Source organism: Acartia tonsa, chromosome 8 (assembly GCF_053477335.1).
Source record: "Acartia tonsa isolate MP-2025a chromosome 8, ASM5347733v1, whole genome shotgun sequence".
NCBI lineage: Eukaryota > Metazoa > Arthropoda > Copepoda > Calanoida > Acartiidae > Acartia > Acartia tonsa.
Window position 1 is genome coordinate 51,642,834 of NC_137267.1, and position 17,906 is coordinate 51,660,739.

Sequence of the window (17,906 nt, forward strand, 5' to 3'; positions counted from 1 at the left end):
ACTGAGTAATATCCGCTGGATCAGAACTGGTACTGAGCCATACTAAAAAATCTAATATTACCAAAAAATCTTCCTTGAATATTAAGATAAAACTTTAAAATTAATACCAGTTTTGTTAGCACAGGCCTTCGTCTCCTCAAGGCTAACAAAACTGGTCTTATAAATTTTCATTTTGATATTCGTGGAAAGTTTTCTATAATATGATACAATAAATATTCATTGTCAAAAATGTTAATTAAGGAAGCAATAGATAATACAAAAATGAAATGTCAAGTTATTAATTACTGTTTAATTAATTTTGATTACACTCTCATTACTGTAACTCAAAAATGTGTAATACTACCTAGTTAAAAGTTATTTTTAGTTTATGAAAAACTTATAGCATAGTATTTACTTACTTTTTAGATGTAGTCATATATTAAAATAGTTTCCTCCTCTAAGCCAATCAAAATTTTTACTGTCATGAAAACAGAGTATATTATTTTTCAGTTTTTTAATGGTAAAAATAACATTTATTATGTATGTAGGCATAGAAACCAATGAAGCATTTTATTCTCATCTTACAAATTGATTTATGAATAAGCAGAAAATGTTACTAAATGAAAAAGTAGACATAATAGTAAAGTAGTAAGAAGTTAAGAAAGTTAACTTTGTGCACAATTGTTCTATTCTAGAGAGTCACACAGTACATATAACCACTCACTAAATCTTGCCTGTGCTGTCTGCAATTTCAGTTATGAGAAAAGTTGCCCAATTTATCTTGGCTCCTTGTTTACTTGTACTTTATATGCATGAAAACAATTTCCTTTTCTTTTTTGAAGAATTTATGTTATAAATGCTGAATAATTCTAATATAATACTTAATAACATAAATAGAAACTTTTACAACATATAGTAACAGGGCTTGCAAGAATTAACTATTATTTTTGACAGTTTAAAATTACACTCACTAAAACTCAAACAAAATCAATGCTTGCTCTAGTAAAATACTTAATAAGGTTATTTTTTAATTAACTATGATAAGAACAAAAAATCTTATAGCTGCCTTTATACCAAAGTTGTTTCTTAATATCGAAATAAATCAAAACATGTATCCATTTTCTATAGCAGATAAGTAAATCCAATATTTGTTGTACTATGTACAGCATTACCAATAGGTAGTTAAATATTCGCTAGGCTAAAACAAAATCTTAAAAATATCAAAAAAATATTTTTTTAAGGAGTAACAAGACAGGATATTATTTTAGATAGCAGGAAATTGAATATAATTCCTTATTAATATTTGAAAAATATATATGTAGAAAAGGGAAATCAAAACAGAATATATATCCTTATAATAAAGTAACATGATGTCTGATTGTCTGTATGTTTGCACTGAAGGATCTCGCTAACTGCTGAGCTTATAGGGTTCTAGGGTAGCTTTTCATAGGTCCCTGGATGGTTTATAACTATTTTGGGGGAGGGTACCAACACCCTACCAAGAGTAATCGCCCCCTTCCCCCCCCCCCAAAAAAAAAATCGGCCCCCCTCTCCTAACCCCAAATTTTTTTTGTAAAATTCAAAATAAGAACAAATGGGTTTTGGGATTCAATTCCCCCCTCCTCAAGTGCCCCCAGAGGCCTCTAGAGGCGTAGCCGCTAGTGTATAAATAAATAATTATACTACTTGACTAACATTAATAGAAAATTAGAATTTATTTGATTTATTTTAATTCAGTTTATCTAAGGTTTTTATTATGTATACAGAACTTCTTTAAAAAAATAAAAAAAATTACCTTAGAGATCATTCCCCTAGACTTTGGATATATTTTGGCATATGGCAAATATTAAGAACTTTACATATCTTAAAGCTCATAAATTCATAATTGTAATATAGTTTTTAGGAGGTTGCTTTTTTTCACATTCAGTGAGGGAGGTGCAATAGTTAAAACAGTTTCAAGTTGTTATTTCCCCATGACCCCAGTTTCTAGGAAGATTAAATAAGTAAGGGTTCTATTAATCATTATAAGAATAACCTAAGCTACAAGACTTATAAAGTAGCTAAACTACCAAAAAATATAAAACCTAATACTATAAAAGAACCTTCACATAAATACTGAAAATATTACCATCATTATTTCACATTATAATCAAATTATTCATCATAGTTTGCTCATCAGACTGTCAGCCCAATATTCATTACATATCATGATAAAGACTTCCATAATAAATCATAGTTGTGTGTATGTGTATAAGTTCTTGGTAAGATTATTCATGTATTATGTCTACAACAACTTACACGAATAAATATATAATTACTTACAAATAACCTTAGATGTAATTATATTCATATATACATATTCTTTTTTGTATTATTTAATGTTTTTTTACACAAGAGAAAAAAACAAATTTACTGTGTAATACACAATAATAAATTAAGAACTAAGTACAACTAAAAAAGTCAATATTGCAGCCCATAAATTAAAGAAATAGCCAGCTAAACACTTTTGATAGTGCAAATAGTTTTTTTTTAATACTTCTTTTATGATGGAAAATTAATTGCATTTCTTGGTCAATAGTTTTTTCTTATTTTCATTAAAGTTTTGAGAGGCAAAGCTAATCTACAAATCATTTAGTTTAGTTGTTTATCCATAATAACCTCTTTTGTTCCATGTTTTGCCTAACTAGCAGTATTTTTTTCTTTCAATGGCAGCTTATTAAAGAACCAAACCCCTCTCCCTTAAAAAAAAATTCAATTTAGTTGGGTTTTTTCTCATGTTTTTGTTTTTCATTGTAGGTCATTTAGGTTAGGTTATTGGGGTTAGGTAGCCTCAAATGGTATAAAATGGAATAGGCAGTGCAGGTTTAAGCCCCATAGGGTATCAATTCCCAGCAGATGTTAGACATTTTTTCATCTGGACTTAAATTCTATTTATGTGTCTGTACAAGTCCATCTTACCATTAATTGTCCAAAAATATATTATACTTATTCTATATCAAGCTTTATACTTCAAAATTTGGATGTAAATATTATACTATAAAGTTAACTATATCACAAGCCGTACAAGAAATAATGTATGCATTTAAAGAAACTAAAGTATTTAAGATTCTAAAGTGTATGAAAGCTAGAATATGGCTTACATAATTACACACAATGAATACAGGAAGGATGGAGAAGTTTTTAGTAGCGAAGCTACTCTATAATTCGAAATGTCCGTCCATCCGTCTGTCCGTCTGAGACAGAAAGGGGGAAATGTGATTTTCTCGGCTCCTATAAAAGATAGATAGCTGAAATTTTTAGGGATTATTTTTTAACAGTCTTCATATTTTCACCAAGTTTCATTAAGATCTGTCAGTTGGTTGGGGTGCTAGATCGATTCCTACATTTTTAAGTTTTCATGATTTTCTCAACTCCTATTCAACAGAGACGACTGAAATTTTCAAGGATTGACTACTTTCATATTCTGCATACTTTTATCAAGTTTTATTGGGTGCTAGTTCGATTCCTATATTTTTAGGTTTCATGATTTTCTTTTTATTCCTTTGAAAATAGACGGCTGATATTTTTAAGTTAACAATTTACATATCCCCACAAATTTTCATTAATATTTGCTGAGGTGCTAGATCGATTCCCAGATTTTCACATCATAAATCTTTCAAGGTTTCGTGATTTTTTTAAATGTATTTTTTTATGAAACTGCAATAAAGTTCATTCTTTCCGGATATCAACCCATAATTTTTGGGCTTTGCTACTTACGGATGTTGTCATCCTTGTTTCTTATAGTTACTAACCATTACCACTATACTTATATTATGGTTTCCTAACTTAAGGGCCTTGATGAAGAAAGTATTAAAATATTAACGAGATTGCAGTGGTGCTTACAATACATATTTTCCACACTGCACAACTTTTTGAACAAACTTTCAAATATACAGGGGGCTACAATCAAATTGTCTTAAACTTTAACAATTCCAAATAGGAGTTTAGATGATGATTCACATAACAACAGTCTCCAGCAGCCTGTCACTAAATTTGAATTAGATCAGAATAAAAAAAATTTAAATATTGATGAGGTTTAACAACGAAAAAGTTTCAGACATTTTAGTAACAGCACACCCTGTGACTACAACAATATACAATACTAGCGGCTTCCCCCCTAGCCTCTAGGGGCTTTGCCCCAAGAGGGTTGATCAAACCATTTTTTTGTATTTTAGATTTTAAAGAATAATGGAAAAAACAATTCTTTGGGGGGGGGGAATTTTTTTTATTTGGGTGGGGGGGAGTTAGTCGACCCCGCTATTTTAATTTTAGTTTTAAAAAGAAATTTTTTTTTTTTGAGGGGGTATTTTTCATTTTTTGAGGGGGGTTGGGGGTGTCCCACCTCCCAAGAAAATAGTTATAAACCTTCCTGAGACCTATGAGAAGCTACTCTGTAAAGGAGAACCCGGTCGGTTCAGCGGTTAGCGAGATCCTTCGCTACAAACACACAGACACACAAACATCCTGTTACTTTAGTATAAGGCTATGTACAGTACAGTATGTATTGTTCTAAGATGCCTGGTGTTAAAATATTGTTTTCATATTCTAAAACTCTTAATTCAAAGAATCCAGTTATTATCCAAATTAGCTCTGAATTCAGTTTGTTAGTTCTAGTTCACTCTAGTGAGTGTTATCTTACCTAATTTTCTAATTTTATTACATAATAAGTATTATACTGACATTTTCTATCCTTATTATATTCTATCCTAGGCTCCTTTGTACTTTCTGGTAATTTAAATTCATGACTATGGAATTTTTCAAAGATTACAGTTTAAACTAATCCTCTATGTTATAAAACTGCTATCAGATAGGTATCTTATGATAACACTGAAAAGTAATGCATACTTTTGATGCAGCATTAAAAATAATATCCATATATTTTATCCAAATCATGTAATTTTTTATGAAATCTTTCATTTTTTTTCTTTTGGCAAAAACCTGTCCTAACATGAAAATTTGAAAGTTTTTATGACATTTTTTTATACCAAATTTCTAGGATCTTAAATTAACAAAAATTAGATATTAAATATGATTATAAAATTATAAAAGTAAATGTAAATTTAAATAAGTTTTAATGGTAAACTAACTACCCTGAAATTTATAATATTGCGACTTGTTTTACAAACTTAATTCAATTATGTATTTTATTATTCTTGTTTTTTAATAAAAATTTATTTCAGAATGTGCATGTATGCAGGTGTGGAAAATGTTATGAGAGTAAAGAATCATTCAGAATACAAAATATAAACAATAAAGGTCAGCACATGCTTTAAAGAGAGTGGACAAGAAAAAATAAAATATTTAAAACATATGTTGTGGAATCATACATGATATAGTCTTGTTATACTATTGAATAATAGATATGAAACAATGCTGTATTTTTAAATGTAGAAGGCATTTTATGAGAAAGACGTTTTTTGAGATAGGCCTTTTCTGAGATGGGCATTTTTTGAGATAGGCGTTTTTTTAAGATGACCCTAAAAAATATGTTGCATATTTTTAAAAAAGACAGACACACAAATTGCCTGATTTAAAGAAAGATATGAATTTTTGTAGATGGAGTTGATAAAGTTTATGGAATCAGGGGAGACCCTTACCTTCAAACCACAAGTCAATTCAGGAGGAGAGTTTCAATATTTATAGGATACAATTTCTCACATGTGTCTTACTCCAGGAATATAAAGAGATAGGACAATGGACAATAAATTTATGTACATCCATTCCTCAATGATTATACACTAAATTTTCCTTTATGTAGATCACAATTAGTGGTTGAATTGTTCAGACACTCAACTTTATAAACCAACTCATCAAAATTCATTTAAAGTCCTACATGAAATCATATTTATTTTACAGTGAAGCAATAGTATATAAGTAAGGTGTTATAAAATAAATTTCATACTTAATATTTTGGAAATAATCATTAAACAAAAATTTCTTTTTCAAATTCTCTGTTGGCCTTGTAATTTTATGACTTTCATAAATAAGAAGTATTATATATAGATTCTTCATTAAAAAAGAATTTAGTTAATAGACTTTCAAGTTCTTTTGTCTTTTATTTTGTCTATCATTATATAAAAGTAAATAAATAGATAAAAAAAAAAATATTGTATAATGCCTGTAAAATATCAAAACAATTTTTAAGTAAAGATTTATTTATATTAAAGATTACTTTATTAAGAATGTATATTTCCATGTTATATTTGCAAGAGAGAAGACTTGACTTGAAAAGGAATGACTACAATAGGGTGTAATGCACCAACCATCCATCCACATTCCACATGCATACCAGGGATCTAAAGGGATAAGACAATGGCCGATAAATTGATGTACATCCCCAATGATTATACACAAAATTACCCCTTCAGTACATTAAAATTAGTGTTTGAAATGTTTGAACACTTCACGTCATGTTCCAACCAATCAAAATTCACTATAGTCCCCGAATTTGTTAAGTCAACGAATAAGAAAACGTTTTTATAAAATTTTTGGACTAGTGTTATAAACAGCCCATTGTCCCCCCTCTCTCCCTCTCTTTGCATACATACACTGTAAACAAAAGTTTCTAGTAAATATGAACCTTTTATTACAATTTTGAGAGAAAAAACCTCTCCACCTGTATTTTAAAGATTTAAAATATAATATAAGGTTTTAAATGATAAAAGTTGGTATATTTTTTATAGTGTCATTGTACTGTTCTGTAAACTAAAAGATATGTAGATTTTAAGTAAAAGAATATAAATAAGTGTAAAAAGCATAAATAAAGCCCTTGAAAAATAGGATTAATGATTTTTTTAGATAAGGACCTATTTCTATTTCAAAAAACTTTCTTTAAACTTAGAGAATATTGTTAAAGTAATTTACTTTTTTGAAGTAAATATTTTGTTTGCATTTGTTTGAAGGTAAACTATTTGAAAAAAACCTATTATTGGAAAACACCTATACACACATTTGCATAGAGTTATACTCTGGGATGGAGATGACATTGGACTTTAAATTTTTTTGGTACCCAAAGATTTAAAATCAAGCTCTCACATTTGTTGAGTCAAAAACTTTGGGTAATTTTAGTGCAGCATGATTGGTTAGTTCAAACTAGAAATTTGCCATAAATAATTTTGATCTCTAGAAGAATTATTTTATTTTTTTATTTTTAAGAGTCAATTTTAGGCCCAATGTCTTATCCCTTACGACCCCTGTGTAATACTGCAACTTATGTAAAATAGATACTCTTTTTTATCGCAGCTACTTTATAATTTATACCTTATTCTGTATACTTGTCTCTATAATTACATTCTAAATAAGGGAAAAGACAATGGACAATAAATTGATGTACAGTCCCAATGATGCTCAACAAAATTAACTTTAACTGTAAATATAAAATCATTGACTGTAACGTTAGGACACTCAACTGAACCACATAATCAAATTGATTTAAAGTACCCAAAATTTTACCTCAGCTAATAAGAAAACGTTATTATAAAACTTTGCTTACTATATTTATTATTGTCTCCTACCTTCTTGCGTTAAACTGAAGCTCTTTATAGTGCCTAAATAAAGGTTATGAATTAAAAAACTGTTGGCCAAAGTATCGATGCTGTACGTATTGGTGCAAAAAATGGGGACAAATTTCAAATTGTTTTGGCGTGTGACGTCATACCCCCATCTCTTTTCTAGGGGGTTTCTTTCCTCCTTCCCTTTTCTTTCCCCTCACTTGTGACGTAAATAAACAGCCCCGTCAAATCAATTTAAAAATTGTCCCCATTTTTTGCACCAATACGTACAGCATCAAAGTATCCCTTATGACGTCATATTAGAATAGTAATGAAACTCTTCTTGCCAGCAGGTTACCTACTGCGGGGAATGAACAGAAGTTCTCAGTACCTAGAGAAGACCTCTGCTCCAAGTAACTCAGGAAAATAATAGCATCCTTATAAACAATATGGATTTTAAATATGTAGATGAGTAAAAAAATTGGATTGGAGGCAAGCGGCAGCCCAAATGGGAACACTAACCATAAAAACCTGTATAAAATAATTAAATAGCCTTAATTTCCAGAACACCACGTCTTAGCTAAATAAAATATGTAAAAAATGGTTCCAACTGCTGATGTGTCAGTTGCAATAGGGGGAACACCCTAGGCCAAAAGAGGTGCAACTTATTACCATGCAGGTTAAGGATTTTCAGACTAAGGTAGTGCAATCAAAGGGTTGGCAATCTGAATGGAGTTTGACCATATAATCATGAAATCAATTAGCAAGATATGATTTAGTGATACAACAAAATAAGATTTTATGGTGTATCATGTGTCCTCTTTAAAGGCTATCCAAGGCTTTGTTGCTATAATTAGGGTCGGTCCGTCCGTCCGTCCGTCCGAGATAGATAGCTTTTATTCGTTAATTTAGGCATGTTAGAATTGTCTTACCGATTTCAAAATTTGCATGATAATTCCTGTAATAGTTAGGTACGATTTAGAAAGCGTAGCAACTCTATAATCATTACCAGAATGTCCATTTTAAACATGTTAATTTTTCTACTTTTTTAACAACAAATTTTTATGTGATCTAATTAACTGTTTGATCTGATTTTTGGTATATTGATTTCTGGGACAACAAAGAACAATATTATAAGCGAAGCAACTCTATAATCAAGTCCTAGAAATATAAGTATGTCCATGAACATTATCCTGTATCAAGCCGTTTTTCAACAAATTTACTTACAATTTTGCTTCGACTCTTATACTTTTATATTCTGATTATTCAGTTCAGACACTATACAAGTGTTAATGTCCATTTGTCCTACCGTTTTAGTGCTTCGCTTTTATGGATGTTGTCATCCTTGTAAGATTACAATAATAGATGAAAATTAAGGAATGTTATTGATAAAAGTTAAGATTATAAAATTTTAGTTTTTGTAAGCAACATTATATTGGACATTCTTGATCTAATGTAACATTTTGCAACACATTTACTCTAAATTGATGTACAATCATATCCATTATACACACACACACACACATACACACACACACACACACATACTGCACTTGGATATTATTGAGAAATTGGTAGATTACTTTCAGAACCAGGTTAATGATATCACCTTCATAATTTATTATTATTGTTCCTTAGTAAAGGTGATGAAACAATCATTTATGGATAATTTTCTCTGCATTCCCTCTTTTTAGATTAATTCTTTGTATGGCATACAAAAACAGAAGATATAAAGAGCAATTTCTGAGCTGCAAATCGAAATGAAAAGGATATTTTTAATGATTTCTTTGAAATTTCTGATTTTGTGTGTTTTTTTATTTCATTAAATGTGTTCTACTCATTTAAGTTAATAAGTTTTTGATGGGTTATGGTCATAAATAAAACAATTTCTGATTTTTACCTGGATTTCAGGTGCCTTACTGCAAGCTCAATGCAAATCAAGGTTAATTTGTGTAATGTATGTTTGAAAGCCAGGGAGGGAGGGGACAATGGGCTGTTTATTACACTAGACCCTAATTTTTTATAATTACGTTTCCTTATTGGTTAGCCTAAAAACTTTGGGGACTTTTATTAAATTTTGATTGCTTGGTTAATCTAGTTGAGTATCCAAACTTTTCAACCACTTATTTTAATCTAAAGAAGGGATAATGTTGCATGTCATCATTGTGGTTGTACATTAATTCATTTGCCATTGTCGTATCCCTTTAGATCCCTGATAAAAGCACTGTATTTACATAATGTATAGTGCCACCTTTTATGCTTTGTGGGTAAATTTTAATTACAATCTAATTTTGTCATATTCAAATTCCCTCTCAATTATGTGTTTAAATAGAATAATAACTGCATTCCTATACTTTTATGTTACACCGTCCATAGAAGTTGGAAGGTGACCCCCTCCTTCTAACAGTGGGCTAGGTGAATTTTCTTTGGGTCACCAAGAAACTCATCCAACTACTTTTAGCTCAGGATTGAAGAACATACAACCTTTTGTTTTTATAGGGTGTGGGAATTCAACTTTTGTGGGTAAAATTCACGAGGGGCTGAATGGTGTAATAACAACCCTGAATAATTCAAAACCTTTGCCTCTTTACAACCACCCTCCCCCCTGTTGAACGACCTTATAATGGTTGACAAAATATTTTAACTCCATCTCCCTCATCTCTGACTGGGAACTCATGTTAGTAAGCAAGTTGGAACTAATCCAGGACCAATTTTCTCAAATGATGATAATCAATTCAGATTGTAGGGGGGATAGGTTTCGAAATTTGTACTCCATGAAAGCCAATCCTTATGTGCAAATGTGATTAATAGTACAACAAACAAATTTCTAATATTTAGCCATTAAAATAATGTCTTATTACCATAGGAATTATCTTAGAAATAGGTTGATTTATCATGAAAACAAATAGTACAAATTAGGAACTATTTATTCTGACAATCCATCCAGATTTGACCTTGTTTCCGACCATCAATTATTTGAGTGCAGTTTTTGGCCAGTTTAAGAATAGTCACAGATTTGGCTATTCAAACTTTTTTCTTATTCTTTAAGAAGAAAAAAGCTTAAACAACAAGAATAAGTTATGTTATTTTATCAAATTATAGGTCCTAAGACAAACGCAGGAGTCCCAAACTTAGAAGTGGACAAACGTCGGAGTGGTCACTTAACCTAACCTAACCTATTTTAGACCATCTTATAAGTTTTTAAAATGCCTAACCCCTGCGGGGGGCTTGTTGTTCATTCATATCTTAACCTAACCTAATCTGTATAGAAATACTGAACAAGATTAATTTTAACACTCCTGTGTTTGTCCACTCCGACGTTTGGGACTCCTGCGTTTGTCCTGGAACCCATTTATCATGCTATATTATTACTTGGATGTTGCGTAAGACTTTCATGTAAAGTAATATTCGTAGCTGGCTAAGATAACGATATCCCTTATTTACCCCCTTTACCCCAACTTCTCCCCACTTACTGGATGAATGAACTAAGTAATAAATGAGGTTCAAAGTAGCAAGGAAAATTTTGTTCTATGTTGATAGATCGATTATGTATATCCTATATTCATTGTGCTAGGTATGCAATTTTAATAAAATCAAATCAAAAACATAGATTAAAAAAGCTTGCCTTTGCATTTTGAATAATCTTAACTTGAAATTGTTGAGCAAATTATGGAAATAAAAAAATCATAGGAATTATTGAGAATTATTTTTAATTACACTCTATTCCAACTTTTTTTGTGTTGTGGCCGTATGTGGCCTTGTTTTTACAACAATTAGTGAACCCTAAAGTTGTGTGCCATCTGTCCTACATTAAGATATCTTTACCTTTAAGAACTTTGTTAGAAATAGTTCTTTCTATTTATCTTGTTTGATTTGCCCTATATTTAGGCAAATGGTAGGAGAAAACTTATTTGAAGTAAGATTAACCAAACCCAAGCAGGAAAAAGTAACAAAAACACTAAACATAAAAGAATAGTTATTTATTGCAACGTATTATAGACAGCTTTCCGCGGATATTATAATGAAAAGTTTAAGCTTAAAACCAGTTTTATTAGCTCCAAGTGGCTGGAGGTTTGGGGTAACAAAACTGGTGTTAGTTTTATGATTTTTATTTTAATATTCATGCAAAATTGTCTGTAATACAATATGAGAATCGGTTTTAATCCAATGGATATTAAACGGTTTCGAAGCTATGCTAGAAAAAATCTTATTCATGGCATAGAAACAAGATATGAAGAAGAAACAATAATAAGATAAACATATTATGTAAACTTATTTGTTGCAATGATATCGCATTTATATTAATAAAGTGTATATACAGTGTTTTTTTTATGAGAACTTTTTTGAAAGCAATTTGAAGTTGACTACAGAAAATCCAATTTTTTTCTTGCAAAGGGTAGAAGACTTAGGCATAAGAAAAATGCGCTAAAACCATTTTTAGATGTTGACACCTAAGTTTTGAATTTTAGATTTTACTGTACTTTTTTAATAAAAACTAAAATATTTTTTTGGTGTTCTATTAATTGCATCAAGAAACGAAGAAAATAAGCCATTAATCATTAAATTCTGATAACTATAAGTGGGGTAAAATTGCTTTCAAAAAAGTTCTCATAAAAAAACACACTGTATTTACATTTGTTGTGTGGGGGGTAATTGAGTAATTTAATTTTAAAACAAAATAAAAATGAAAACATAAAACAAAAGTATGTCTAGATTGCATAGAACTAACAAACACAAAACTACTAACACAAGCTGCATGAATGCAATTTCTCAAACAAACATAAACTTAAATTCACACACAAACAAATATATATAGATACACAAACACACACACATATAAATACACACACACACACAAACACACACACACACATATAGACACACACACACACAAACACACACACATATAGACACACAAACACACACATATATAGACACACACACACAAACACACACACATATAGACACACAAACACACACATATATAGACACACACACACAAACACACACACATATAGACACACAAACACACATATATATAGACACACACACACAAACACACACACATATAGACACACACACAAACACACACACACACACACATGAACTATGGGCACAATGCTTTAATCTAAACTTAATTTGCCAACAATGTCAATATGCCATATGAGAGTTGGAAGTTGGTTTAATGGTTGATAATTAAACTTGATTATTGCAATTGTAAACCTCCATAAGTAGATTAAGGCAATTTGGATTGCTTTATTACAATAATATAATTAAGAATAGAAATTGTTAACGTTACTATACTATTTCATGCTCAAAGAAAATAATTGAACAGTAAAAAAGATTGTTGTAGTTAAAATAATCAAACTTTTTAATATCCTATTACAAGCAGATATAACAACAAAATGTTATTTTAGAGTTTTTTTTTAAAAATGACATTCAAAAAGCTTTGTCCATCCACCCATACACTTTTCTTACAAAGATTTTGTGGATTCATATTATGGGAGAAATGCAAAGTTATGCACCAGGATTAGAGTAATGTCAGATATACTAAACTTTTTCACTTTAAAAAAAAAGTATTAAAGGGGCCATTGGAAAAAAAGGGTGTTGAAAAAAAGCAGAATATTTATTTTTTCTATCAGTATTAGTTTTTTAGTAAGGCCATTTTTAAAGCGTAATTTATTATATTATTTACAAACCAAAATTCCAATACATTTATACTTACAAAATATACTGTTTTTTAAAAATTTTTGTTCATACATATTTGAAGAACTTTTCTGCCATTAGTCTCACTTATCCTTTTTAGTTTACTGATAAGAAAATTCTATAAATAATGAATAAAATTTCATATTTAAGGTTAGCTTCTATAAAAGTTCATTAGAATATCAAAGATATTTAGAGCAATGCACATTTGCTTCATTAATCTTATCTTGTGGAGTGCAAATTGTATGATTGTACAGAAAATAAGCTGGGACAACCAGGGTTAGCAGAGTTTAATCCTTGGTAACCCAGGCTCACACACAAGTATAATATGGGATCTAGGCTCTGTCAAGATGGCTTTGCAAGCAATATTCTACACTTAATCTCAACAACAATATAAGCCCTCACTCACAAGCAGCTTCAGCTAAAACCAAATATCAAATATTGCTCATGTTTTCATTAAATTTAACATGTATTTGCATTTCATCTTTTCAAATTAAATTCTATTGAGGCATGCTTAACAAGATCAATTAAAATTCTTCTATTTAATTCATATTAAATTAAATATTCTTAATAAAGTTTTAATATTACATATTAGCATTACCAATTTAAATGTTTAAATTGAAAATTTGATCCTATTATATACCAAGTTTTTTTTGTCTTTAGCTATAAATTTTGATAACAACTGAACTGATTAAGTCCTCTATTTTTATGGTAGATTCTTATAGACCCCTGGATAGTTTTAGGCTATTAAAATATTATATCTAAGGTTGGTCTTAAGCTTTCTACTTTCTTTTTTCCATGAAATACATAGGTCCTAGATGCTAGGTCCACAGCCGCTAATATTTTATTTAGAAACAGATAACAAATTAAACTTTTTTTACTAAAGATTGATGCTAATATTTTAGTGGATGATCCCTTTCCTATACTGTGGAAAGGATCCATTCAAAGTGTATCAGAAAGTGTGAACCGTTCCTCAAACTTTGAAACAAGTTCCTGTCACAACATTCCCATAGACAGAACAGCTGGTGATGTAGACAGCCAGGCCCCACTCATACAGACATTAAACTCTGATCCAACCTGTGATAACAATGACTCATTAACTTCTCACTGTCCAACTAAATGCAATGGAGACCAGATGCTACTGCCGCTGGTGCACAACAACACGAAGCCCGCAACGCACAGCGGCATTAATGCGCACACAATGCGTACTAGCAGTGTACAAAATGTGCGCACAGCTTCCCTACACCAGCATCACGCGGCGAGACTAAACCAAAATGGCGCCACTGGAAGTGTACAAAATGTCAACCGCTTTATGACAGCTACTAATGAGCGGTCACATTCGTTAACTCCGGGTCACACAGCTATCCAACAGCTGCGACCAGAACCAACTGAGTTATATTTAAATTGTAAGAATATTAACAGCCAAGACTCATACTATGGAAGTTCTCCTGGTGCAACTATCCTGCAGGAATCAAATCAGTTCCTGGTGAGCCATTTAACTATAATAATGATTCTAGGTTTATTTTCTATCATAAAAAACTAGCGTTTGTTTGTAGCTTAGGATCTCGGTAACCGCTGATCTGATATGTTCTCCTTTACATCGAAGCCTCTTATAAAACCTGAGATGGGTTTAGGCTACTTTCTTTTTATAAATAAGTCTGGGTATTTTAAGACATGTTTCTGCCCTTCCGTATTACTTCTAATAAAGAGCAAGGGGCCTAACTGCTAGTTTTCAATAAAATATAATTATTACTAAAAAGTTATGTCTGTTATCTACAATCTACATGTCCGTACCTAGATCTTGTTCTCTATTTTTTCGAGCAACATACTTGATTAGTATTTACAGTTCATACTCAAAATGTGTATGGGAACATTGATGGGTGATACCTAGTACACTGCCCCTAGAGAGCTTGGGGGTGATAATAATGGTTCATACTTTATAATATCACTAGCAAATAGTATCTAGGGTTCAGTCATGAAAGGGGCAGAAAGGGCTAGAAAGGGATACTAGTTTAAAACCATCTTAATACATAAATGTGAAAATTAAATAGCCTAACAATTAATATAAGAAATTTTTAGTTGCAAGGATTGGAAAACATGTCACCTGAGCTTCCAGAATCATCTCCCAGCAATAGTTCAACAACAGGCTCGGTGGAGGGAGAAGTTTCATCTGGTCACTCTGGAAGGGGTGCAGGAAGTGGAGGTAAGCAATTAGCACAATCTTTTTTTTTAAATGATGTATGTTTGTTTGTATGTTTTTTCATCAATACACAGACAAGTGACTAAGTAATAGTCCAAAGGGATCTAAATGGTTATGACAATGGCCGATGAATTTTTGTACATCCTCAAATTACCCCTTATGTTTATTACAATTTGTGGTTGAAACGTTTTGACACTCAACATAATAAACCAACCAATCAAAATTAAATAAAAGTCTCCAAAGTTTTTAAGCCAACGAATAAGAATGTTATGATAAAACATTGGAGACTAGTGTAATAAACAGCCCATTGTCCCCCTCCTTCTTGAATAGTGGAAAGTTCAGATCGATATTAAGGAAAAATTGGTTGAGCCTTCAAGGTGATATTTTGATAAGGATTTTTGGAAACATATCAATTAAACAATAACTATCTAGGTCAAGTAAATACAAATATAGGAGATGAAACAGATGTGAGCAATCCTGATGGAATACTTGTTGTACCTGCAACAGATGAACATCCAGGTATAGATAGATAATCCTGATGGAATACTTGTTGTACCTGCAACAGAAGAACATCCAGGTATAGATAGATAATCCTGATGGAATACTTGTTGTACCTGCAACAGAAGAACATCCAGGTATAGATAGATAGACAATCCTGATGGAATACATGTTGTACCTGCAACAGAAGAACATCCAGGTATAGATAGATAATTCTGATGGAATACTTGTTGTACCTGCAACAGAAGAACATCCAGGTATAGATAGATAGACAATCCTGATGGAATACATGTTGTACCTGCAACAGAAGAACATCCAGGTATAGATAGATAATTCTGATGGAATACTTGTTGTACCTGCAACAGAAGAACATCCAGGTATAGATAGATAGACAATCCTGATGGAATACTTGTTGTACCTGCAACAGAAGAACATCCAGGTATAGATAGATAATTCTGATGGAATACTTGTTGTACCTGCAACAGAAGAACATCCAGGTATAGATAGATAGACAATCCTGATGGAATACATGTTGTACCTGCAACAGAAGAACATCCAGGTATAGATAGATAATTCTGATGGAATACTTGTTGTACCTGCAACAGAAGAACATCCAGGTATAGATAGATAGACAATCCTGATGGAATACATGTTGTACCTGCAACAGAAGAACATCCAGGTATAGATAGATAATTCTGATGGAATACTTGTTGTACCTGCAACAGAAGAACATCCAGGTATAGATAGATAGACAATCCTGATGGAATACTTGTTGTACCTGCAACAGAAGAACATCCAGGTATAGATAGATAATTCTGATGGAATACTTGTTGTACCTGCAACAGAAGAACATCCAGGTATAGATAGATAATTCTGATGGAATACTTGTTGTACCTGCAACAGAAGAACATCCAGGTATAGATAGATAATGCTGATGGAATACTTGATGTACCTGCAACAGAAGAACATCCAGGTATAGATAGATAGATAATCCTGATAGAATACTTGTTGTACCTGCAACAGAGGAACATCCAGGTATAGATAGATAGATAATACTGGTGGAATACTTGCTGCTTTACATTTATGGGCGTATTTCGTACTTGGGATCGGAAATATTTTTAACAGAATTAATGTATATCAAAAATTCAAAATTTTCAAATATATAAATCATTTATACAATTTCACATTGAAAAAGTTGAGATTTTTGTCTGAAATATATTTTCACAAGTCACTCAAATATTCCATTGAAAAGTAAAGTGAAATTTTAGTAGAAAAGAAAACATCTTTCTTCTTCTTTATAAAACTTTAAAGAAAGTTTTTCTTTGTTAAAACTAGGGCGCGGCAACCGCCATGATTTTAGAAAAGACGGTATTTTTTTAAGCGCTTAAATATGTTTTCTTGAAAATGACATGCTTTGCCTAAATTTAGAACTTATTTTCCAAATACTTTTTGTAGGATCAATCTTTAAGCAATACCAATGTTCTTGAAAAACATTGGCGACTTCATATATTTTAGATTTGTAGCAGGATAGGAGACAGCGTAAAGTGGCACCAAAATAATGACGTCATAGATAAAAGAACCAATTAGAGGCCAGTATAAATCTTACAATTGCTTAATTACTGGCCTTTCATAAATCAACTTTGATGTATGACGTCCTTTCTTGATGCCACATTACGCTGTTTTGCAGGATATATCGGACGGCAGTAGGAATACGGTAACTTACTTTAGTTGCGGCTGCGAGACCTTTGGTTAAAACACATTTTGTTTTGCAGCATTGGCACAAATAATATAATGGTAGCAAAAAAAGGATTTTAAAGTATGAATTAGTAATGGAGTAAAATGTTAACTTTTAAGAATTATAAAGTAAAATTGTTTTTTTAAATGATTAATATTATAAAACATATTTTTCTTGATTGTTTAAAAGTATTAACATATTAAAAATTGTTTAATTTTTTAACCAATGCGCTTATATTGGGTGAATATTGGGATTAGAGTTC

At 31.1% G+C, this 17,906-nt stretch overlaps 1 protein-coding gene across 1 annotated transcript in view; it reads left to right on the forward strand.

The window, feature by feature from the left end:
- The first annotated feature begins 5,192 nt into the window (after positions 1 to 5,192).
- The window catches only part of LOC145327252 (uncharacterized), a 55,040-nt gene continuing 42,326 nt past the window's right edge, over positions 5,193 to 17,906 (forward strand). Inside the window, exons 1-6 of the mRNA XM_080170838.1 lie at positions 5,193 to 5,274; positions 5,575 to 5,639; positions 7,860 to 7,928; positions 14,115 to 14,697; positions 15,291 to 15,414; positions 15,865 to 15,930. Of these exons, the coding sequence (XP_080026964.1) occupies positions 5,575 to 5,639; positions 7,860 to 7,928; positions 14,115 to 14,697; positions 15,291 to 15,414; positions 15,865 to 15,930 (907 nt within the window). The 5' untranslated portion in view covers positions 5,193 to 5,274. The remainder of the gene's footprint in view (positions 5,275 to 5,574; positions 5,640 to 7,859; positions 7,929 to 14,114; positions 14,698 to 15,290; positions 15,415 to 15,864; positions 15,931 to 17,906) is intronic.